General features: G+C 32.1%; 1 protein-coding gene across 1 annotated transcript; it reads right to left on the reverse strand.

The window, feature by feature from the left end:
* Positions 1 to 3,515: 3,515 nt before the first annotated feature.
* On the reverse strand, positions 3,516 to 4,791 carry LOC149893446 (uncharacterized). The gene has a single exon (XM_090071267.1). The coding sequence runs from the start codon at positions 4,757 to 4,759 to the stop codon at positions 3,566 to 3,568; it is 1,194 nt and encodes a 397-aa protein (XP_089927393.1). The 5' UTR covers positions 4,760 to 4,791; the 3' UTR covers positions 3,516 to 3,565.
* Positions 4,792 to 26,405: the final 21,614 nt, after the last annotated feature.

Consider the following 26,405-nt stretch of genomic DNA (forward strand, 5'->3'; position numbering starts at 1 on the left):
TTTTTTCGTGTCCAGTCCGCTTCAGAGTGCACAAAATTTGTTTTCATCGATTGTTTATCTACGAACTGCTTGTTTAAATTACATCTTTTTCATCCAATATTTTGAATGCCTGGTGCTAATTGTTCTATTTATGGATGCAGTACTTCTAGGAGGCATAAGGGAGTCTCAATATTTAAAGTTCCTGCTTCTAACGACAGTTTTAATACGTCTTGGAGGGAAAGTCTGATTGCCATTATTCTCAAAGATCGTTATGAAGATTTAAGTTTGAAGACTCAAATAGAAAATAAGCGTCTGTTTATTTGTGAAAAGCATTATCTTCCAGAAATGATACTTTATAATGATAAAAAAAAGACATTAAAACCTGGATCATTGCCGACTCTGTGCTTACCAAAAAAATCTTTCACACCATCAATTCCTATACAAAGAAAATCTGCCTCTGCCATCATTGCTAAAAAAGATGCTTTAACGACTTCAAATAATATTACTGCCTTTAAGCCTATATATAAATCATTTGAAGAGTTCTTAAATCGTATTAGCAAGTTAAAAATTAGTGACTGGACCATGAGTGTGAGTCCTGTTGTGGCAGAGTTTAAACTTTATGATACAATCCACACATGTCCTCGATATGAAATATATGTTGATGATAGTCTTGCTTTCACCATTCGTGTATATTCTTGGCTCATTCCAGATGATCATTTAATATATACAAAATACAGAAGATCTATGCGACATATTTCAGCATCTAATCTTTTATCTATTGTTACTTCTTTTAACCTTTGTTCTGGAATAACTGATGTCTTTGCATTAAAATCAAATCTTTATATTAAACATTGTATTTCAAAAAAATTTGATTTATTTTCATCTAGGAGTGAGTTTCCCTTAAACCAGACAGAGTATTTTCGATCTCAGTCATGTATTATGCTGATTGAGTGGATGTTATGCTGTTCACAATGTAAAAGTATTGAAAAAAGTGAAATTAAATGTTTGAAAAAAAGATTAGCTACTTCTAGTATCCCTGCTAAATTAAATGCACCAATTACATTTACATCTCCAGATCGTCTGAAGCTTACATTACAGAGTGTTCGTCTAGAAAATAAAGAATTAAAAAAAGAATTAGCTTTGATGAAGCAAGAGATTGAAAATTCATCACTAGCTATTAGTAAAAATATTGAAAGTGATTTAGTTCAAATAATGGCAGAAGCTGATAAAAGTCAGATTTCTCCATTTATGAACCTGTTTTGGGAGGAGCAGCAAAAATATTTAAAATGCTCAAAGCAAGGGATTCGTTATCATCCAGCAATAATACGTTACTGTTTGGGATTAGCTGCAAAATCACCAGCTGCTTATGAAGCAATAAGGTTAAATGAGAAAACTCATTCTGGTTTTTTAATTTTACCAAGTCGTAGGCGATTGCGTGACTATAAAAACTATGTAAAGCCCAAGTTGGGATTCAATAAAAACATAATAGAAGAATTAAAAGATAAAGTCATTAATTTTTCAGTTCAAGAGAAATTTATAGTCCTAGTTCTTGATGAAATGAAAATTCAAGAAAATCTTGTTTGGGACAAACATTCTGGAGAATTAATTGGTTATGTTGATTTGGGTGATCCTAGTGTTAATTTTGCAACGTTACAACAAGCTGATAAGCTTGCTTCTCATGTTTTAGTTTTTTTAATTAGAAGTATTGTAAATCCTTTTAAATACAGTTTTGCAAATTTTGCTACTACAAATATTACATCAGTGCAATTATTTTCTCTATTTTGGAAAGCTGTAGGAATTTTAGAAATCTCTGTTGGTTTAAAAGTAGTTGCTGTTACTTGTGATGGAGCATCATCGAATAGAAAATTTTTTAAAATGCATTTTAATCTGACTGAAGAAGAAGATATTAATGGTAATGTTGATGTGACTTACCGCACTGATAATCTATTTGCTGATGATGATGATAAAAGATTTATATATTTTATTTCTGATGTTCCTCATTTAATTAAAACAGCAAGGAACAACCTTTACCATTCTGGAGCTGGTAAAAGCAATCGTTATATGTGGAATCAGGGTCAACATATTTTATGGTCCCATATTTCTGATTTATTTTATGAAGATTTAAAATGTCAACTACATGCATGTCCAAAGCTAACTGTTGAGCACATTAAAATAACTCCATTTTCAGCTATGAATGTTCGTTTAGCTGCACAAGTTTTAAGTGATTCATGTAGTACTGCATTAAAAATCTATGCACCATCAGATACAGCTGGGACAGCACAATTTTGCAAATATTTTAATGATTTTTTTGATTGCTTAAATGTTCGGAATACAAATGATTGTATATTAAAATGCAACTCTTTTTTGAAACCATTTTCTGACACAAATGATGTTCGATTTACATGGCTTAGAGAAACATTTTTAAAGTATCTTTCTGATTGGCTTTTTTCTATTGAATCAAGATCTGGAAATTTTTCAAAAAGTGAGAGAAGTAATATGTTTATTACTTGGCAAACTCATGAAGGTTTAAAAATCACAGTTAATTCTGTTATTGAACTTGTCAAATTTTTAATTAACAACAATGTAAGTTATGTATTAACTGAAAGGTTTTGTCAGGATCCTTTAGAAAATTACTTTGGACAACAACGGTCAATTGGTAGAAGAAAAGATAATCCTTCCTTGTTTGATTTTGGTTTCAATGATAATACCATTCGAAATCAACTTATATTTCACCCAATTGCAGGTAACTGTCAAAATGTCAATGAATCAAACAAAATATCAAGGGAGAGTACAACACGTATACCACGCAGAAAATGGACCAACTCTGAAAAATGTATTAATATGAAAAGTTGACTTTTCAAGTGATTCAATAAAAATTTCCCTTATGTCTCCTTGTACTGCTGAAAACAAAGAAAAAGAACATACATAAAAACGGCTATTTTCATAGCCACAAATCTTATTAAAAATGTTAAATGGCATAAAATATTGATTAGTTACATTAGAATTTTTTTTATATTTGTAATAAACTAAATTTCAGTTAATTTTGTAGACATTTCCTTACATTTACTTTTGTTACAATATAAACAGGCACCTATTATTCTTTTTATAAAACCTCCACAGGTATCCACTTCCCCCAAAAAAACTAGTGATTTCACAGGCAGATCTAAGTTAAGATTAGTTGATGTATGCATATATATATATATATATATATATATATATATATATATATATATATATATATATATATATATATATATATATATATATATATATATATATATATATATATTAGGGGTAGAATTGATCTTTGAGTTGTTTTTGATCTATGAGTTATTAGTTGTTTATTATAAATATAAAACTAGTGTGCATAGTTAATTTTGGACTTCATTTTTAACTATTCTTTGTTTTCTTTTAGATAAGGGAGGGTCTCTTACCTAGCTTTTATTTCTATAAACAAATAACAAAAATTTTAAAAACTAATCTTTTTAATGACAAATAGTTGCTAAAGTTACTATGCCAAGCATGCTTTCATGAGATTTGTGGCTATGAAAATAACCGTTTTTAAGTGTAATATTCTACTAAACTTCTATAATCCAATTGATGTTTTTTTCATTTTTGAGCGGAGGGATTTTGACTTTGTTTGATTCTCTTTGATTTTGTGGATACTTAGTTTTTCTTTTGCATACGAAAAAGATCTTACTCTGACATAAAGTGTAATCAGATGATAAAATAAGTTTAAAGACAGTTCTTTGGAAACTCGATTTGTGCAAAGACCACGAAGTTCAGATATGTTAGCCAAAACTCCACTGTTTTTTAAGGTTTCAGCTACAATTAACTCTGAATCAATTTTTTTTACAAAACTTTTACTTTGATGGCGAAAGAGAAACTCAACTTTTGTAAAAATTTCTAAAACTGGAGGAGACACTTTCCACAAACCACCACGATTTTTAGCATTCACAAATTTATCATAAGCTTCAGTGCATGTTTCTGGACTCTCAAATAATTGTTCTGTTTTACCAGCATTAAGAAGTGAAAGGCAGTCTGTGCTTAACTTTTGCTGCCATAATCGAGAACTGCGAATTCTGCAATAAAATGTGCTAAATACATAACCACTTAGATAAAAGATAATTTCTTTGTCTCTATCAGAAAATTCAACAGGTGATAAACCATTTAAATTTAAAAAAGAAGTATTGTAAAGTGAGTTTGTAAGAAATGCTAAAACATGATTGCATAGTTCATAGCCAAGAAGTCTAGTCGATTTTTTAGTCAGATTGCTAAATAAAATTCCTTGATTAACAGTTTTGTAAAATTTAGGATAAAATCTTTCAGCATCACCATCAGCTTTAAAACCAGCTATTACTGTCTCTAATAGAGATAGAGTTTGTTGTGAAGTATCTAAAATTATTGCATGATTAATCCTTAACTCATCTCTATACAAATCAGGATAGCATTCATCGTTGATTAAGGTAGTAATACTTTTATCAAGCAGATTTTTAAATTCATCAAGAAGAATAGGTGGTTTAGGACTTTGTATCGTTAAATCTAAAGGAATACTTTGATGCTTTGAATTTGTATGCCTTGTAAGTCCTCTTTGAGATATGCACTTCTTAGAACAAATTGTGCAAGAAAATGTGCAATCAACTTGTTCACTAGATAACTCCAACACCAAAGCATCTAAATCTTTAACAAAATTTTCGTCTTCAAAAAGAATATCATTCTCCAAAGAAAAAAATAATGCTTCTTTATCAAATTCACCATAGAGTTCTTTCTGCGTTTCCATTTTTTGTGCACTCAGTTCCTGGCCGCCCGACAAATTTCAAATGTTTCGTATGATTATAAGAAAAATCCAGATATTACGGCCCAAGTGACCAGACTATCTATTTCTTATGACTATGCTTTAATGTTGCCTTATGAGAAGTACTTTGAGTATCTAAATTTTTCTAAATGTCTTCGTGAGGCCAATGACTTGCGCCAAAATAAATACACACGGTTTGTAAATTTGGAACCCTAATATCTATAAAACATGCTATAAGAACCTTTTTGAGTGGTGATTGTATACAGCAATAGGAGTCCATACATGTAGTTTTAAAATCCTGCATTAAAATCCAAAAGACTTATTTAGACTCATAGCTATTAACTTTGAATTGTAAAGTAAAGCTGGCTATTTCAACTGACATACTCGCTTCTTAGAAAAAGTATAAAGCCCAATGTTCTGTTGAATTTGTACCACGCTGTGTATAGAGAGGGGTTCTTTGAAGAACTATTGTGTTGCTAAGTATCCTATCATGAAAAAACTGTTGAAGCCATTTTTTTATTTTTTAAATCAAAAACAAACAAAAAATTATTAAATAGCTGTTATTAAAAAAAACCTCTTCTTATCGGCAAAAGTTTTCCACTTCATTGATTCTAACTCTCTTTAAAAGCAAAAACTGATGATGCCACTTATTTAGCTCCAATAGAATCAGCCCCAGCCAAGTTTCTGAAATTTTCATGTCTAGTTCCAGGTGTACAATAGTGAGCATGTCAACGATGAAGGATTGACAAGCATTTTGTAAAAGGTTTTTCTGAAACTTGACCTATTGTAGTGCTTGTGCTATTGTAATGCTTTGGGTGTGGGAGCTGTTACCTTGCAAAGTTACTTTTCTTTTCTTTTAAATTTGCAATTGATGATGCAGTTGAAGATGCAATTGAAGGTTTGATTAAAATTGCAGCATTTTTGTAGAGTTTTAAGTTGATTTTGTTGGCATTTTTTGATCCAAGTTGTAAATTTTACCTTAAATGAAACGCTATTACTTTTTCCTGAAAAAAAAAGTTATGAAACCGCACAACATTCTCTCCAAACGGAATTAATGAGGTCAAATTTTTTGTAAAAATTCATTACACAATAAATTTTTAACGCTTTTTAATCACAACATTTAACGCTTACAAGTAATGGGACGAGGAAACTTGGATCAGCTAAATCAAATCAGCCCAATTTGATTAGTAGAGCCAAGTTTTCAATGAAATATTGCTCAAGGTGGGCTATAGTTTGATAATTACTTCACAGTAACCAGTGTTAGTTGTTCAGCATCAGCAATCTCAGTGATGTTTTCCAGACATCTAAAGAGCTAACAAACTCTACCATTTTAAAATTAGGAATAGATGGAGGGAGCTTCTTAAAGGTATAAACAAGCTTTAAGAGAAAATTTTGTGTTAGCTCTTGGTTTCATTTTCAAGTGTTAATTATTAAATTTACATATAAAAAAACTCACTCTCAAACCATTTTCACTCTCAAACCATTTGAAGATGTTGTCAAAACATGTTTTGTTTTGAAGATGTTGTCAAAGCATGTTTTGGCAAGAGTTTGGACTCTGAATTTAAAGCCGAGATTTGAAAGTTCAAACAAAGTTTTGTTAGCCTTCAAGATTTAGCCACACCAAAGGTCCAATCAGTATTTCATTACATCCCTCAATTTATCAAAATGAAGAAAACAGGCTTGATCTCCATTGAACAGGCTACTGAGCTCTTCATTCCAATATCAAGGGATATATAGGGAAAAGGCGGTTCTGGCGCATTGACCCTTCCCATACTTAAGGATGCATAAAAAATGGTGAACACTTCATATCATGTTCTTGGACAAAACCAATACTTAAGAGTCGTCTTTAAAAATCAAGAAGAAGTATAAAAATAATTATGTTATTTCTATACCAGTTCTTCAAGATGCCTGTTCTTCGCTTGGTTTATTGCCTTGTTTTGTAATGTCCGATAGCCAAGGTGTGAATTCCGTCTTCTAAGATGAATCTTTTGTCGTCGTTAGCGCTGAGTGCGACTTTGTTGATTTCTTCGGTGTAGACATCGTGATGACGTGATCGGAAGACGTTCATGGTGGTGAGTTTTTCTTGTTTAGTCATTAAGCAGTCACCACAAGGTATTGATAACTTCTTGAAAGTCAAGACCTTCATTCAATTTTTTCAAGACGTAAAGACACAAATGGCCACAATAAGAAGTGTTACCAAATTGCACTCTTTCACTGTTATAATAAACCGGGCTTTTCAAGTAGTCGACCAGCTCTACAAGAGGAGGCTGAGCATAAGAGTCAAAACTATACTTTTTATCCCCGTCTTTATACCAACAGACCCAATGAAATCCATCTGTGCTAGAATCTCCTGTGTTGACAATTCCACATTCTTTTTTTCTTGTCTTTTTCGGTAACTCATCCCTAACAAACACACCTTGAAAGTTTTTTAATTTTAACTGTTTAGCAACCTTTATCAACTGAAAGTTAGTCAAAGCTTTATTAGGTAAAACAATTCCTTCTACGTCAATCCATTGAAAGTCGATCATTTTTTTAATTTCTTAAAAAGTTTATCCGAATTTTTTAACAAGCGATTTTCATAGAATAGCACCTAAAAAAGGAATGCTTGAAAAGGGTGAGTTTGGACCGAGTAATAATCCAGCTCCAACAGATTGATAACCTTTTCCAGTTTTAATGAAGAGTCCATCACCGTGAACATTTTTAGTCCATGGGGTGATAAACAATCCATCTCCACCTAAAGTTTTTATCTTCATTCCTTTTCCATTTTTGCTCAGGTAAAAAAGACCTCGCCCAGCGATTCCATCCACCATGGCAGAACCAGCAGAAGAACCTACACCTGCTAACAATCCAGTGGCTAGAGCAGGGACTACTTTTGTGGCAAGAGTGCTGCCTATCATACCTAGTAACGGTAAAAGAGCTCCGATGAAACCTCCTTCTATTTTCGAGTTGTATGCAATTTGTCTTTTGCTCAATTTAAGAGTGACTCCTTTACCAGTTTCATACGCTTTTTTAATTTTGTTCAATTGCACATTAGTGATAGCTAGAACATGTTTACCGTTCAAGTCTTGATGAGAAAGCTTAATGCTAGTATCGGTTTTGTCTTGAATGGCTTTTTTAATTTTATCAGATTGGCTCTGCGAGATATTAACTTTGATATTTTGATAATTGCTCATTTTTTATGTATTAAAAATTATTTATTTCACTTCTCGAATATGATATCGTATTGTAATATCCTCTCCACGAAAATCAACCAAATCTCCATTCTGATCAATGATGCGAGTAACCATTGTTGAAATTTCAAACAGTTTAACAGGAAGATAAATTAAATGCATTGGTCTCTCGATGATTTTAAAACCTGGACTAACATTTGGATAAAACGAGTAAATGCAATTTAATTGGGTTCCATTAATATAGGATGATCCGATAACGTTGTTAACGATTCTGATGGTGTTAATGCTTGAAATTCTAACGATATGATCCGACTCGTATTCGGAATTGGAATTTAATTTTCTTTTAGTAAACCCTAAAACTGAAGAGATGCTATTCTCCACGTTAAAGTCAATCAAATAATTCAAACCAAGTTTAATGGTTGATTTTAAAGTATTAAGATTGATTCCAATTTGAAGGTTGTTTGGAGAGTAATTAATTTTATTTGCAATAATATAACTTCCACGTTGAGCTGTTTTTATTGTGTTTAAAATAGACTTTTGCAAATACTCATTGATGTCTTTAATGTCATAGCTTCCTGATGGAATGATAATGTTCTCCCAATGAGCTCCATTGTTCATGCTGTATTTGAAAGAATTGTTTTTACTGCTTACATTTGGAATGCTGTTGTAAGTCTCAAGACCGAGAAAAGCCATTTCATAACTTTTTCCTTCGTCAAAAACGATTTTATCCAAAAAATCAGTGGTGATAACACTTGATTTTCCATCTACATCGATGATTATACCTGACATTTTTTAAATAAGAATTATTTTTTAAATTGTTTTAGAAAAATAAAAAATCGTCAAATCCGCTTCGGTACTTTCCCTCGTTCTTTTTAGAAGAGAGATCGATGACGGCAAATCCGTGAGGTTCATTCCAGCAATGATTGCAAAAGGTTTTAAATTCTTCTATTTTCATATCGCACGAAACGTGGTCTTGATAAATGTGATTAACACTTTTTTGGTCTTGTTTAAAGAGGCAAATAAAGTTGGCATTTTCTCGGATGGTATGTCTTGGAATCTCAAAATAGTTTTGAGCGAGATAAAAGCAGTCGACGTTAGAGTGTCTTCCTCGGATGTAATATTTTTCGCACTTGTTTTGATTGGTCAATTGCAAATCGTCAAAGATCATCAAACTGTTTTTGGTAGAGTCTAAGGATTCAGGTTCAGGTACATCGTCAGCAGTTTCAAAGAATTGACACTCCATATCATCATTGTCGGAATATTTTTTTGAAAGATCGTTAATAACATCTTCATGGATTAAATTCAATTTTTCCATTTCGTCTTGTACATCATCCGTTAACAAATCAACAATATCCTTTTTAGGAAGTTTATTTTCGAAGGATCTTTTGAGTATTTTGTATTCGGGTTGGAAAAGGGATTTTCCAAACACTTGCAAGCGGTTATAATCGAGCCATCCAGGTCTGAGCAGTAAATTGAGCAGCAACGTTGTTTTTCCGTATCCAGACTTTCCAACGATGATTCCTCGAATGCTTCTCGGTAAAAGCTTGCTGTTGTTTCTTTTGGTTTTTCCAATTTTACACGACAATTTCATCACTTCCATTTTTATATAAACTTTTTTTATATATGTTAAAATGTACTGTGTTAAGTGTAAAAGAGAGACTGAAACCATTCACTTGAAAAACGAAATCACAAAAAACAACAGACATATGTTGAAAGGAACATGCGACTCTTGCGGGACAACCAAATGCAAGTTTGTTTCTTCTCATGGATCATCTTCAGCAACAAAAGGATTTGGTGTGAGCGATTTGAAATGGACGGATCAACTTGCAAACGAGCTTCATAAACCAGTCATTCATCATTTTAAAAGAAGAAAAGTGTTTGTGAATGACATTGATGAAATATGGGCTGCAGATTTGGTTGACATGCAGTCGTTTTCAAAATTCAACAACGGCGTAAAATACTTGCTCATGGTGATCGATGTGTTTTCAAAGTATGGATGGATTGTTCCGTTAAAAAGCAAAACAGGTCTTGAAGTGGCTTAAGCGCTGAAAAAGATTTTCACAGAAAGAAAATGCATTAAATTGTGGGTGGATAAAGGAAAAGAGTTTTACAACAGACATGTGAGAGCGTTGGATGTTCAATTGTATTCTACTGAAAACGAGGAAAAAAATTGTGTTGTCGAGCGATGGAATAGAACAATGAAAGAGAAAATGTTTAAATATTTTTCAGCTAACAACACCAATAAATACATTGACGTATTGGATGAGATGGTGAAAAATTACAACAACACAAAGCACTCTTCTATCAAAATGACTCCAGTTGAAGCCAGCGATGAAAAGAATAAATATAAGGTTTGGTGGAGTCTGAATGGTAAACAAAAAGAAAGAAAAGATCCAAAATTCTTAATGGGTGACAAAGTGCGGATCGTAAAAAAGAAGTCTCATTTTGAAAAGGGCTATACGCCGAGATGGACTGAAGAGGTTTTTACCGTGTCAAAAGTTCAGTATACGAATCCGCCCACGTATAAAATCTCTGACGCTAACGGTGAAGAAATTCAAGGCACCTTTTACGAACAGGAGATGCAAAAGACGCATCAAGACATATTCAGAATTGAAAAAGTCATTCGCAAAACCAAGAGCAAGTCGTTAGTCAAATGGTTGGGATATCCAGACTCGTTTAATTCATGGGTAGATAATAATGAATTGTTAAGTTTGCAAAAATGATCTAAAAATTTATTTTTAATATGTAAAATGCATGCTCCTCACAAGTTTTTTAGAAATGTTGCCTCAGCAGAAGTTCACAGTTTGGATTTGCAATTAAAAATTTTGGAAGAGAGAGTTAGAGAGTTGGAGGAAAGAAGACCAAACAACATTATTGTGTGTACGAAAACGTTAGATCATCCACCTTATTTCAACGTTAACGAACAATATGAGATTTTTGCCCAGAAAGACATTAAATTTGCTGCTCTCTCACATACAATGATAGCTTTATCCATTGGGCTGAATTTGGAGAAAGGTGTTGCAGTGATAACATTAATGAATAAAATTACTGATCAATTGAATTATAGAAAAAACGAAGTTATTATTTCAGAGTCTGTAGATGATGTTATTATGGACGTGAATAGTAACAGCAAACAGGACGTGATTGTTAAAAAAGGAGAAAAACTTTGTAAGATTAGTTACATTGATTTAAAATATTTTTTTTCTTAATAAAAATGGAAATATTGAATGAAAAACTTTATCCAGTTCTTCCAACAGCTCCTGCAGATGAAGGACATGTTTACCGCCTTCAAAAAATAAGTGAAATCCAAAAAGAGATAGAGAGTGAAAAAGCAAAGCGAGTTCATCTGAGCAAAAAGTATCATCGCGTGTTTAGAATCATTTCTAATGTGGATAATACAATGCAAGCCTTATGCATTGCTTTAGGTGTGACTGGAATTGGTCTTTTATCAACCATTATTGCCAGTCCTGCAGCGATTGCATGTGAAGGTGTGGCTATTGGCATGGGTTTTTTATCCATTGTAGGAGGGCAAGTGAATAAAAAGATGGCATTGAAAGCGGAAAAACATGAAAAGATAAAAGTGTTGGCCGAGTCGAAATTAAACACGATCAGCGAGCACATTTCCAAAGCGTTGATTGACGGGAAAATAAGCGATTCAGAGTTTCAATTGATTCTTGGTGAGCTTCAAAAATTTAAATCCTTGATGGAGGAAATACGAGTCAAAGCCAAAAACGGAATAGATGAAGTTACTAAAGAAAACTTGATCCAAAAAGGTCGAGAAGACGCGATTCAAACGTTTAACAATTTGTTTAAAAAAGGATCAACATAATCGTAAAACCAATTTATGTTTTTTTTCCACGTATTTTAAAAAGATGTTTTTTTTAAAAATACAAGACCTGAATAAAAGGGATGAAATTGTGAAACAAATTAATGACAGAAGAAAGAGAATTTATCAGAACAGCATCAACGACAACATTTCAGATGTTAATTTTCAAGCTGATTTGAGCAAGCTGTTCAAGCCGATCATCGAGAGCAATGAAAAGATGATCAAGAGCCTGTCAGTCGATCAAAAAAAGAAAAGGCCTTTCGAAGTGAACAAAGTTGGAGATAAAATGTATATTGGAAAAATGGAGGTTGAAATAGATGGAGATGATATCATTGTCGGTGGTGAAAGGTATGAAGGGACAAAAGGTCTTTGGGAGCTGATGAGTGAATTAACAATACCAAAGAGCTATACCGATGAAGATTTGCAAAATTATGAAAAAATTTTAATGGATAGTGATGCTATAAGATCTGATTCGCAACCGCATAAACCGAAATCATCAAGAAGACCAAAGTATCAGCAACTTATTGCTCCTATTTGGGAAAAAATGATGCGTATTGAAAAGGGTAAAAAAGGTAGTGGTGTCATTATTCTTCCAAGCGATCCTAATGCGTTGGTGGAAAAGCTTGAATTGAGTATAGCTGCATGGCATGCTGGGAATAAAGAGTCAAGAAATGTGGCTGTTGCTATTTGCGATGAGCTGTTGAGACAAGGAGAGATTAATAAAGAGGAATATAAATCGTTAATGAGGACTATTGATTAAATTATTTTAAAAAAGTGTTTTATTTAAAAAATGCACATTGTGAACAAAAGAAGATATGTGAAAAAGAACGTTGTTGGTGGAGGTGGTATTGTAGACATGATTAAAAATTTCATAAAAAGAGCAGCTGCGTCAAGTGTGTCAAAAGCAACAGTGAATTTGCTTAAAAATGCTGCAACAAGTAAAATTGGACAAGAAGCGATTACAGCTGCAAAATCTGCTGGGACAGAGTTAGCCCTTTCAGCCATTTCCGCTGCTAAAGACGTGGCTATTGATAAAGGTAAAAAGACCATTGAGAAATTAAAGACTGGTTCATCTATTCAAAGTAAGAAAATGTCTAAAAAGAACGCGATTCGAATTCAAGACCTGGTGAAAATGGGACAGGGCATGAAAATAGTATGAAGATAGCATTCTGTTGCGATGGCTTGTTATAAACTTGCGATTTCTTGCGATGAGAGACATTGAAATGAATTAAATAATTTTTTTTATTATATAAAAAATGATAAGTACTGAGCGATTAAGAGTTACTGAGAACCCAGAGTATGATATTGGTATTGAAAAAGTTGATTTTTTTGAGTACCTTCCAACCAATCTCGATTTAAATTCTTCAGGCACGATTACTTTTGAGATTGACTGCCAATCGATTCAAACAGTACCATCAGAGGCTTACATTCTTATTGAAGGAGTGTTGAAAAAGAGCGATGGAACCTTTTATGATGCTAAAGACAACATTGCACTGGTGAACAACGCTTTGATGTATTTGTTTAATGATGTGACTTATGACTTGTCGGGAGAGCAAGTGGAAAGAGTGATGTATCCAGGTCCAGCCACCACCATACTTGGATTGATGAAATATCCTTATGGATTTCAGTTTGCTGATGGATTAAAACAGATGTGGTATATGGATACGTCAAATCTTGTTGGAAATTCAGGATTCAATGTTAGACGAGACCACTTGTTTGCAGACACTACATCCGTTGGAGCTTTTTCGTTTAAAATTCCGTTGAAACACATTTTTGGATTTTGCGAAACCTATGACAAAGTTGTTTACGGGTTTAGACATACCATCACCTTTACAAAGAAAGAATGCGATGATGCAATTTATAGAGCGGAAAGTGTTAGTGCAGGAATGATCAACCTTAAAAAATTCAGACTTTATATGCCTCGCGTTGAATTGGATATTTCGAAAAAGACTGATTTCATGAATTTAATGGCTCAAAAAATCCCCATTCAAGTGGCTTATAAATCAAACAAATGTGAAAGACAGCTTATTCCAGCCGGGCAAACAGAATTTACCTGGTCGCTTGGAAGAGTCACTGACAAAAGCATTCCAAGATTTATCTTGTTCGGACTTCAGACAAACAGAAATTCCAGTCAAACAGTTAATCCGTCACTATTCGACCATTGTGATGTTAGCAATTTTTACGTGACTGTTAATGGAATAAAGTATCCAAATTACAATTACGACTTGAATTTTGGAGAAAAGAGAGTGGTTATGACTTATTCAGATGCGTTCTCTTTTGATGAAAAATATTACGGCACAAATGATCTTGTTTGTCAATCAGGGTTAACCTTGCTTGAATATATAAAACTATATCCGTTGTTCTTTGTGGGTATCAGCAAGCAAAAAGAAAGAGTGGCGTTGGAAACAGCTGAATTAGTGGTTAACCTTAAATTTCGAACTTCAACTATTGCAAATACAGTTATTTTTGCAGTGGTTATTTCTGACAAACTGCTTAAATTTGTTTCAGATGGAACCAACATGACTGCTGTTTATTAAGATGTCTTTTCAGAAAAAATTGAATTGACTTAAAAAAAAATCTTGTTATAATAAAATGAGATATACAACATCGTATTTGAAAAATTTGTTGAATAAAAACGGCGTTAGTAAAACAGCAGATGATTTAATAACGTTGATGATGCTTGCGGTTGAAAATAATTTGATCAGTAAAGATGAGATTTTAGAAAGAGCAAAAGAAAAAAAAGTAAAACCTCCTCCAAAAGAAAAAAAACCTGTTGATCCAAAATGGGAATGGCTTAGCTTTGTTAAGAAAAAACCCATCACTGTGAGAATAACCAACATTGAAACGGGCGAGGTGGTAGAATACAAGTCTCTTTACAAAGCGATGGCAGGAACTGGACGTGGATGGAGATATTTAGAGCGTCGAGATGGAAAGGTGGATAATGGAATCAAGATTGAATTTTTAAATTCTGAAAAGCTTGAAAAACGTAAAAAGCAGCAAAATTGATTTTTTAACTTTTGTCATGTTAAAAAATTGACTTAAATAAAATTCTTGGCATAAATAAAAAGATGGAAAGCATGCAAAAGGATGATCTTTTAAATGCTCTTGATGATAGCTTTGAGTCAACTTCTGATACGGCTAAATCAAAAAGTTTGCTTAAATTTCTAAAAAACATAAGAAAACTTCCAAAGGAACATCGAATCATTTTCAAAGAAATGGTTGAAGTAGCACCTTTTGAAGAAGTGATCAGAAATATAAAAGAAGACATTGATCTGCGTAATAAATTCCTGATAGGAACAAATTGGAAACTAAATGCTAGCGGACGTAATAATTGTCGTAAAATCACTGAACATATTAGAGAGATTAAAAATATGTATTCACGTCTTTCTAAATAATTTTTTAATTCTTTTCGCGGGGAATTAAAAAACGGTAAAAACTTTTCGAAGAAGAAAATATGTTGAAAGTGTGCCAAGATTTAAAAAAATTGAATTGACTTAAAGAAAATCTTAGTATAATAAAAATGAGTATCTATTCTTCAAAACCAGAATTAATTGCTAAAGAGCGAAAACTTGAATGCATCGAAAAAAATTTTCTTTCCATTAATAAAATGGGTGATAAAACTGATGCTAAAAAGCAAAAAGCAAAAACTACCGCCAAAGAGCGAAAAATTGAAAGCAGCTTAAACAAAAATCTTTCCGTAATAAAAATGGAAAGTAAAACTGTTAAAGATCGAAAAGTATCAATGGCATCATTAAGAAGGGATGCTAAAGAAAGAGAGATAAAAGGATATACCAGAATGACTAGGGAAGAGCTTGTTGAGGCTGTTAAAACAACAAGACCCATCATTGGGTATGGTCCTGCTCCTCGTAGACGAACGACTGAGGCGAGACCTTTGCCTTTTAATGATAGTCCTACAGTGGTTAGGTTTGTTCAACCACCTGTAAAAGTTTCTGTAAAACCGACAAAAGTTTCAATAAAGCCGACAAAAGTGCAGTTTGTTGTCAAACCTTCCGCAGCGATAAAACCACCCATCGCTCCGAAACCTGTCATTGCTCTTAAACCATTGTTCATTCCACCAAGACCTGTGGTAAAACCTCCTATTGCTCCGAAACCAATTCATTTGCAAAATCCTAATATTCAAAGACCTGTCATCGCTTCAAATCACATCCTTGATGAGCAGGTTTTAGATTCATCGCCTGTCATGACACCAAAACCAGTCATTCCAACGAAACCTTCATTATTTTCAAGTCTGACGGCAGCTGTAAAAAGTGTGACGTCATATGTTGCAAATAAGTATAATGATATTAAAGAATGGATAAATCCTTACGTTCCTGAAGTAGTCAAGGAGAATGTAAACGAATCAGTGAAACAAATCGATGAAAAGATACAGTCTATCAAATCACTTGTATTAAAAACAGTGTATAAACCTCTCGCGCCAAAACCATTTACAGTAAAGTTTAAAATGACTGAACATTCTGCAGAGCGTGCTGCTAGACTATTTTCTTACACACCTTCTTCTCGATACCAAGACATTGTTCCTTTTTTAAACTTGGTGAGAGAGTCGGTCATTCAAACCATAGCAGGAGAAAGAAACACAAAGGTAAGAATTGTTTTAATCTGTGAAATGACTCGCGTAAGCATCTTAACAGGTGAAGAGACTACTCAGATGGCTCACTTTTCATCCAACTTGAAAATTATATTGGAGGGTACAGATGTAAGAACGGTTGTGAGTCAAATGGAAGAAAAAATCTTGGAGCGAAGCGCTAATTACAACAAGATGGGATCCAATTGCGTCTTGTCGAAGATTTTAAGAATGGATATCAGATTTATCGATTATGAACCTTTCAAGGGTTCTTCCTACATGGAGCTGTCTAAAGAGCTAAAAGATAAAAAGGCGATCATCAACATGGTAAACAAGGACAACCAATGCTTTAAATGGTCTGTCACCAGGGCGCTGAATCTTAAAAATAGAGACAATGAAAGAATTGACAATGATCTTATTTTAAAATCAGAAGAGTTGAATTGGGAAGGAATGGAGTTTCCTTTAAAGGTGACTCAAGTCGAAAAGTTTGAGAAAAATAATCCTGACATCAGAGTGAACGTCTTTCACTACGAAATGAATAAACCTCAACCTATGCAAATATCCAAATTTCATGATCGAAAGCACTGTGTTGATTTGTTGTATATTTCAAACGAAGAAAACAGCCATTATTGCCTCATTAAAAATTTCAGTCGGTTTGCTCGTTCTTCAGCATCAAAACATCAACATAAAAGATATTTTTGCAGAAGGTGCATGCACGGCTATGACCAAGAAGAAAAGCTCCAAATTCATCGAAAATACTGCTATGATAACGCGCCTATGAGAATTGATCTTCCAAAAGAAGGGTCGACCCTTGAGTTTAAAAACTACAACAATAGTATGAGAGTTCCGTACTGCGTCTATGCCGACTTTGAAAGTTTCATCAAACCTATCGATGACAACACTGAGTATAATAATAAAGAGTCATATACCAAAAAATGTCAAAAGCATGTTCCAAGTTCCATCGTCTATTATATCAAATGCTACGACGAATCCATTTACAAGGGAAAGCTTGAAACATATACAGCAGAAAGTGATGATGACGACGTGGCTCAAAAATTTGTTACCATGCTTGAAGCTAACTTTATAAAGATTTGTGACGATAGTTATTCACGGCAAGAACAATGGAAAAATAAGAGAATAGAGACTCATGAGGATGAGAAAGATTATGAATCTGCAACCGAATGCCATATTTGCAAAAAAGATCTTAACGGTGATAAAGTATGGGATCACTGCCATTTGACTGGAAAGTACCGTGGTGCTGCTCATAAGAAATGCAACTTGGATTATAAAATTCCAAAATTTATTCCCGTTGTCTTTCATAACTTGTCTGGCTATGACAGCCATTTGTTCATCAAGAGATTAGGTGGAAAAAAAGGAAAGATCACTTGTATACCCAACAATGAAGAAAAATATATCAGCTTCACAAAAAGCATCAAAGTGAGAGATTCTATTGATAAGAAAGGTAAACCAAAAATAGTGTATAGAGATTTACGGTTCGTTGACAGCTACAGGTTCATGTCAAGCCCTTTAAAAGATTTAACTGACAACCTTGTTAAAGATTTGTGTAAGGAGTGCTCAAAATTAGATCCAAAAACATGCAAAAAGGACTGTATGGTTAAGAAAGGTAAAAAATGCAAATGTAAAGACAATTGTGAAGATTGCGCTCATAGAAGATCTAAAAAAGGAGACATCATGTGCAAAAACTTAATTCATTCCACAGCGGAGCAAAACGAGATTTGCTATTAAGAAAAGGTGTTTACCCTTACGAATGGGTGGACTCCATTAAAAAATTCTCTGAAACACAATTGCCACCCAAAGAAGCCTTTTACTCTAAACTAGACGATAAACACATCAGCGATGAAGACTACGCGCATGCGCAAAACGTTTGGAACGTATTTGGATGCAAAACGTTTAAAGATTATCACGATTTATATAATATTTCAGACGTGCTCAATTTAGCTGATGTCTTTGAAAATTTCAGAGACACTTGCATAGAAAATTATGGTCTAGACCCTCTTTGGTATTACACCTCTCCTGGTTTGGCTTGGGACGCCATGTTAAAGGAAACTAAAATTAAATTGGACTTAATAACCGATATTGATATGCTCAACATGATCCGAAAAGGAATACGCGGCGGAATATGCATGATCTCAAACCGACTTGGAAACGCTAATAACAAATACATGAAAAACTATGATCCTTCACAACCATCGAAATTCATTCAGTACTTAGACGCTAATAACCTTTATGGGTGGGCCATGAGCAAACCTCTTCCCGTTAGAGGATTTAGATGGATGACTGATGTTGAAAATTGGCGTAGCATGCCGTGCATTTTGGAAGTTGATTTAAGATATCCTGAAGAGCTTCACGATTTTCACAACGACTACCCTTTGGCTCCTGAAAGACTGACCATTGGAAAAGTGGATAAGCTCGTTCCCAATTTAAACAACAAAGAAAAATACGTCGTTCATCACGAAAACCTAAAACTCTATGAACGATTGGGTTTAGTCATCACCAAAATTCATCGAGGAATCACCTTTGAAGAAGAACCTTTCATGAAAAAATAAATCGACCTCAACACCAATAAAAGAAAAGTCGCTAAAAACAACTTTGAAAAAGAATTCTTTAAACTCATGAACAACTCCGTGTTTGGAAAAACCATGGAAAATATTCTAAAGCATGTCGGTATTAAACTGGTCACCACTAAAAAAGAAGCCTTAAAATTATCCAAAAGCCTTCGATATGATCGGTACACCATTTTTGATGAAAAACTCATCGCAATTCATATGAAGAAAACACAAGTCACTTACGACAAACCCGTTTACTTGGGAATGAGCATCCTCGATTTGAGCAAAACTCTCATGTTTGAACACCACTATGACTACATCAAGCCTAAATACGACGATCGTGCAAAACTACTCATGACCGACACTGACTCGCTCATTTACGAAATCAAAACAGATGATTTTTATCAAGACATTGCTGATGACGTACTTGAAAAATTTGACACGAGCGACTTTCCTAAAGATCATCCCGCCATTCAAAACGCTGGATTCAAAGTAGGCGAAAATAAAAAGATCATTGGCAAGTTTAAAGATGAAACCGGTGGAAAGCAAATCACGCAGTTTGTTGGTCTTCGACCCAAACTCTACTCTTACTACATCCCTGAAGAAATAGATGATCAAGAACATAAAAAATGCAAAGGTGTTAAGAAGTGCATTGTTAAAAATCACATCACTCATCAAGACTACTACGACTGCTTAATGAACAAGACAGAAAAACTCACCACCATGAACGTCTTCCGATCACGTCATCACGATGTCTACACCGAAGAAATCAACAAAGTAGCACTCAGCGCTAACGACGACAAAAGATTCATCTTAGAAGACGGAATTCACACCTTGGCCATCGGACATTGCAAAACAAGGCAATAAACCAAGCGAAGAACAGGCATCTTGAAGAACTGGTATAGAAATAACATGATTATTTTTATACTTCTTCTTGATTTTTAAAGACGACTCTTAAGTATTGGTTTTGTCCAAGAACATGATATGAAGTGTTCACCATTTTTTATGCATCCTTAAGTATGGGAAGGGTCAATGCGCCAGAACCGCCTTTTCCCTATATATCAAGGGGTATTGGGACAGATACAAATAAAATCCTTCAATTTTTATTTGAAACAAAATTTAAATTAAGAAAAAGTAAAGAAAAAAAGTGTTTTATTTGTTATTTTCATTTTATAAAAATTTTTTTTTTACAAGAAACAAAGTTTTGGTGTTAAAAAGGTTTCAAATTTTTTGCTTTCATGAATAAGTTGAGGAAAGATCTCATGGCAGAACATTTGGAAAGCAATTATTCAATCATGTAGGATTATATAATTGCTCTCCAAATGTTCCAACTGATACGTGCAGTTGCCCTTTAAAAGGGTTTTTTTAGGATGTTTCATTGATGATAGGATCCGAAAATAAAAAACCGTGTTCAGTTAATAATTTTATTCATAAAACTAAGTATAATCTAAATAAAACTATTTTATTTATATGAAGCTTAAGTAGCTTTTTTCAGAACTGTACAAGGTTTGTAATTTGCGGTTTTTTACTGTTAAGAAATTAATTATTAAGATTAAAAACAATATTTTGTTTGTATGGTAACCAGGCTTGCCAAAATGAACGATGCCTGGAGCAACTTACTCTGTTGGAAATTAAGCGAGCAAAAATAAAAACTCATTAGTTTGTGAAAAATTTTTTTTTTTTTAAAAAAAAAAAAGTATTTTAATTCTTTATAAAATTAATTTTTTAGTACTTTAACTGGCTTACTTTTCCTACTTTCTTGCTTTTCTTGTGCTTTTCATAAAAATCATAAAAAATGATTATGGAAGCAATTACAATTAGTGCAACTATTGCAACTATTTTCTTATTCTTTTAAAATTTAATTCCTCAGCTTATTGACCAAAAAGACTATTAAATTTCATTTTTATGAACCGCATCGCATATTTTTTATAAGTTTTAAATATTTTTATCAAACGAAATCCATTGCAGTTTTAAAAAAGATCTTTATAAAGAATTCAGGTTATATGAAGTGATTGGACACAAGTCGTCAGGTTAGAATTATTTTGTTCTATCTCTAATTTTAAACGTTGGGAGAAAATGAATTTTATTAAGTAATGATTACTTTTAAAATACATTTTATTTTTAAAATTTTTTTTCTAAATAGTTTCTTTAATTATAAATTATTTAAAGAATAAGTTATTATTTCTTAAAAAAATAACAATAAAATTTATAAGTAATTTTTACTTATAGAAAAAAATCAAAAACTTTTTTTCAACGTTTAAAATGGGAGATAGAACAAAATAATTCTAACCTGACGAAGTGGTTTACCAATATTGTAATGTTCACTTTTCCGTTGCACGTGGAGGTATAAGTGACATTAGGCCGGGTGAATAAAAATGAGCAATTGCTTTTACTCAGTAATTGGTCAGCTTTACGTGAATAAAAACTTTGAAGTTTTTCTCATATTTTTATTCACGTAAACCTAAGCAATTTACTCAGTAACTGATCAACTTTAAGTGAATAAAAACTAAAGCAAAGTTGTTGAAAATTTTATTCATATAAAGCTGACCAATTACTGAGTAAAAACAATTGCTCATTTTTATTCACCCGGCCTATTAACTCACATTTAGGTAGTAAGAAACATAGGATGCCAAAAAGACTATGTGTTTAATTAAAAGTATTACCTCATTTATGGTTGTGAGGTGATAAAGATAGCAAACGCAACAGAGTTTCAGTCAGTGAAGCTCTTTTTTTTTTTTTTTTATACTTTGCACCAGGACCAAAATTTTCACATAAATGATTGTTTAAGTGAGTAAAATAAATTTATGAACAAAAATATACTTTGGTACGCACTAAATCCGAATAATTACCAACGCTTTATTACCTCTAATTTTGAGTAAAGCAAAACAAAAAGTGTTGCAGCCAGATTGGATGCTTCAAATAGAAAAAGACATTTTTCAATGTTTATGTCGTACCTTACTCCAAATTTTGGGGTTCAAGACAAAACTGTTGACTTTTTACCTGCTGAAACCTCAGACCAATGGTGTGTTATGATGATGGAAGTCAATAACATATTTACCTTACAAACAAAAATTGTTGCTTTGGGTGCAAATAACAACAATACCAATTTATGCACCCAAAGAAAACTTTCTTGTGCTGGTTATGGGGTGCTATTTTTGCGGCTTAAGAGCGGTCTGAAATATTCCAACAGAGCACCCTGTTAAAACCTATCGTTGTTAATTTTGTACTGTTTTTGAGTTGCTGAATTACTAAGAGATCTGCCGAGGTACAATATGCCTTTGTGTTATTATACTTTAAATTAGAACCGTTGAATAAATTTTTGGTTTACAGTAAATTACAGAATGTGATTATAATCGAACTTTTATTGGACTGAGTTTATTTTTTTGTCAGCTTCAAAACACTTTTTTTTATTTTAATTATAAATAATTAACTGAGCATAAAGACACTTATCAAATTTACCATGTTTAAACATGTCCACAATAAAATTATTTAAAAAAAAGACATAGTTAAAGATTTTATGAAAGTGAAAATGATGTATCACTGCTTATCATCCTTATCAAAAACAGATTGATGCATAAGATAAGGAAATATTTCTTTTAGCATTCTGCTTCGCAAGTCCAAAATGAATGTGATCTGTGCTACATTAATCACAAATTTTAACCCTGCTCATCACCAACTGTAAAAAAAAAAAAGGTTTTTTGAAAACACTAACGTTAATGAAAAAATGAATTTAGGAATAGATTTTTTGCATCTTTCTTGCCATTGAATCTGAGCTGGTTAAGAACTTTGCATATCGCAAATTAAAAAGAATTCCAAGATGTTTTAGCGTTTGTTAAGGAATTTCTTCCAATTTAAGATTTTTCTTATGTTTTTGTTCAATAAATGTAAATAAGCATGTCTATAATACACCAGTGAGCAGACTAAAATTTTCTGTTGCCAAAACAGATTTAATTAAATTAATTTAATTAGACTTCAATTACTTTTTGATGTTGTAATGACAACGATGTATTACTTTTTGATTTTGTAATGACAACATTGAGTTATAAAACTTAAAATTTTTATAAAATTCACTTTAATTTTTTTTTATTATTTTTATAGTATATCAATTTACTGAATATTAATTGAAATAGTGTTAATAAGAAATAAAGATAAGAAACTAAAAAAATCGAAAGAAAACATAAAAATGTAATAGTAAGAAATAATTGTAAGAAATAATGAAAAGAAATTGTTGTAAGAAATGGTAATAAGAAATAATAACAAAAAATATTTGTAATGAATAGTTATAAAAAATAGTTCCAACAAATAATTCTGGAAAATTATTGTAACAAATAGTTATACCAAGTTATAAGAAATTGTAATAAGAAATGATTGTAAGAAACAATAAAAAGAAATAAATTGAAATAAAAAATACAAGAAAAAGAAAAATGAAAAAAGAGGAAAATAAAAGTTTTTTATTATTTTGCATTAAAAAATTCTGTTATGAAAAAGTATAGCAATACTTTTTTTATATGGAATTATTTATTGGAATTAATTATTATATATAATTAATTATCTATTAAAAATATCTATGATATTATTTATGAAACCAAAATCATAGATCATTTAATTGTTGATTCGTTGATTAAATGTTTTGGTGTAGGATGCATTAGGACAAAGTAGGTCCAAGATGGGATGGGGAATTTGATCAGTATTAAAATTGGGGAATAGATCATTTAGTAAAAAATTTTGATCTAGAATATTTGATCATGTTAGAGCCACAGTTATTGAAGATTGTTAAGCTTTCTTATTGCAACTTTTTGCTTATAAAGTACATCTTAAACATGCAAACAAAGTCTAAACATGCAAATAATATTCTAAGCATATGCAATTCATATGCTTAGACTGCGTTTTTATGTTAAGACTGCATATCTAAGTTTAGACTGCATTATAGAAGTTTGTTTTGACTTGATTATGCCAGCATGTTACAGTGAGTATTACAGAGCATGTTTAAAATGGATTATATAAGCAAATATGTAATACAGTTTATATATATAATACATATAATAGCATATGTAAGTTTATTTTCTGCCTAAGCTAAAGCACTGGTTAAGGTCAGGACTCTTTCTCTACCTCTAAACATTATTATTTTTCTATAAAACTTTGCCAACAGTAATTTTACATCAAAAGGAAGCATAAAAAAGTATAATAATGACATGTAAATGACAACCATAAATACTATGCTTGCATATGATTAGGCTGTATTTGCATGTTTAGACATTGTTTGCACACAACAAGTGTAAAATGTGTCTATATGTCTTTACTGATGTTTACACGAGGTTGCTTTTAGTCTTCCGACGTCGAGAATTGTTGAAAGAAAATTCTTATTGTACTGCTAAAGAAGAATGTGATTATTGATTTATTGTTTAAATTTATTGTCTTCTAAAAAATTTTAGGTGAATTTAAAAGATATTTAATAAAGCATTTTTTTAAAATTATAAACAACATTTTTATCTCTTGTTTTAACAAACTATTCTTTAATAATGTTACGTTAATAACGTTACGTTAATAACGTTACGTTAATAACGTTACGTTAATAACGTTACGTTAATAACGTTACGTTAATAACGTTACGTTAATAACGTTACGTTAATAACGTTACGTTAATAACGTTACGTTAATAACGTTACGTTAATAACGTTACGTTAATAACGTTACGTTAGCAATATTTTTAAATTTCCACTTTTTAAACTTCATTAAAAATACTTTTTATTACACGTATTTAAGCTACGTCATGAGAAATGAAAAGAAAAAATCATGAGGATTAAATCATTTCTTATTCTAACAAATATTTGTCTGTGTTTTGGGTCCTATAATTCTTCTAAGCGTTTACATTTTGTCCTCAATGTTTACACTTATGAACTTTTTGATAAAAATTAGGAATATTTTTTCTCTTCAAAACAAATAAAAAATAATTGAAAATCAGTTGTTTTTTTTTTTATGCGCTCATTATTTTGGGATCAGATTTTTTTAATGAATTAAATTTCATTTCCAAGATTACATCGCATTTTACATTCCGTATCTAAATAAAAGCCTTTAAATGCCTCATATAAAAAAAATAATAAAAAAAACTACCGGAATAGCCTCTACATATGATAAAAGGCTACCGGAAGCTCTTATGGGTTGGAGGAAACAAAAAAAGTGAACTTAAGTTGAACCAACAGCCAGGGCGGAGCTAAATTCATTCTTACAACATCAAACAGGAAGGAAATGAAAATTGATTGTTCCACTTATAAATCTCTTATCTTTAATCCATGGAGCACAAACCCAAAAGCTTTTCAGTTTTATTTTAAATGTACCACACGTGTATTACACGTGCGTTTTGTGTCATTTTGTCTGTATTTTAACTAGAAGAAAAGTTTAAAAAAATGTTAATTTGTTATAAAAATGACCCATAATGCTACAGGTTTGTCACTTCAAAGCTTAAAAAGCATAATTTCGAATAACAGTCCTCAGCGGCGCCAGAAGTTAAAAGGCGAAAAACCCATTAACTTTCTTTTAAAGTGGTCATTGTCAATGTTTGTCTTAGAGATCAAAACTAAACTTTCAACAATATAACGTTTCAAAAATACACGAAAGTGTCTGTTGAAATGACACTCTTGAATGCTAGCATATTTTCTTTATTAAGAAATCCTTTATTCGAAAGGCAGGCCACGCGAATATAAAATTCAGCGCTAATTCTGACGCTAGCTTTAGAACTTTTAGAAAAAAGACTCTAAAGTTAGAATTTGAAAGGGAAAAAATTAATTTTCTTCAGCATTTTATAAAAATCTCAATCTTAGAGGATTTCACAAAATCGCTATTTTGCTTAAATAAATATATGTCAAATACAAAAGTTAATACATTTTTTTTTTACTCGCTGATCTACATACGTACACAAATTTGCACATTTGTACCTATTCGACATACATAAAAGTATGTATAACACTTTTTAATACATTTATGACTACTTTGAATTCACAGGTGCACCTATGCATCTACACGCGCGTGTTTACTTGTGTGTGTACCTGTGTGTGTATACATACACACACACACACACACACACACACACACACACACACACACGTATATATATATATATATATATATATATATATATATATATATATATATATATATGCGTTACTTAAGATTTGTGGCTTTACTTAAGTAGATTAAACGAAATGCAGGAAGTAAAAACCTCGATTATCTCACATCAGTTATAAATAGTAATCGTGATAATTGTAGTAACCTCCCAAGAACATTTACTCATATTTCTTTACAAACATAAATAGTATTGATGGGTTTCAATAGTTTAAAAGTTTGACAAAATTTATTTATTTAAAGAAAAACTTAAGCATAATTGAAACTAAAAGTTCTTAAAAAAACATTTTTGATCTAAAAAAAACCACAGGACCTGGGCTCATGAGGCAAAAAGGTAAATAGCAGTGTAAAAGAAAAATAGGGTTTA

Source organism: Hydra viridissima, unplaced genomic scaffold (genome assembly GCF_058129835.1).
Source record: "Hydra viridissima isolate aposymbiotic clone 2 unplaced genomic scaffold, HvirCarnegie_v1 scaffold_1, whole genome shotgun sequence".
In the NCBI taxonomy this organism is placed as follows: domain Eukaryota; kingdom Metazoa; phylum Cnidaria; class Hydrozoa; order Anthoathecata; family Hydridae; genus Hydra; species Hydra viridissima.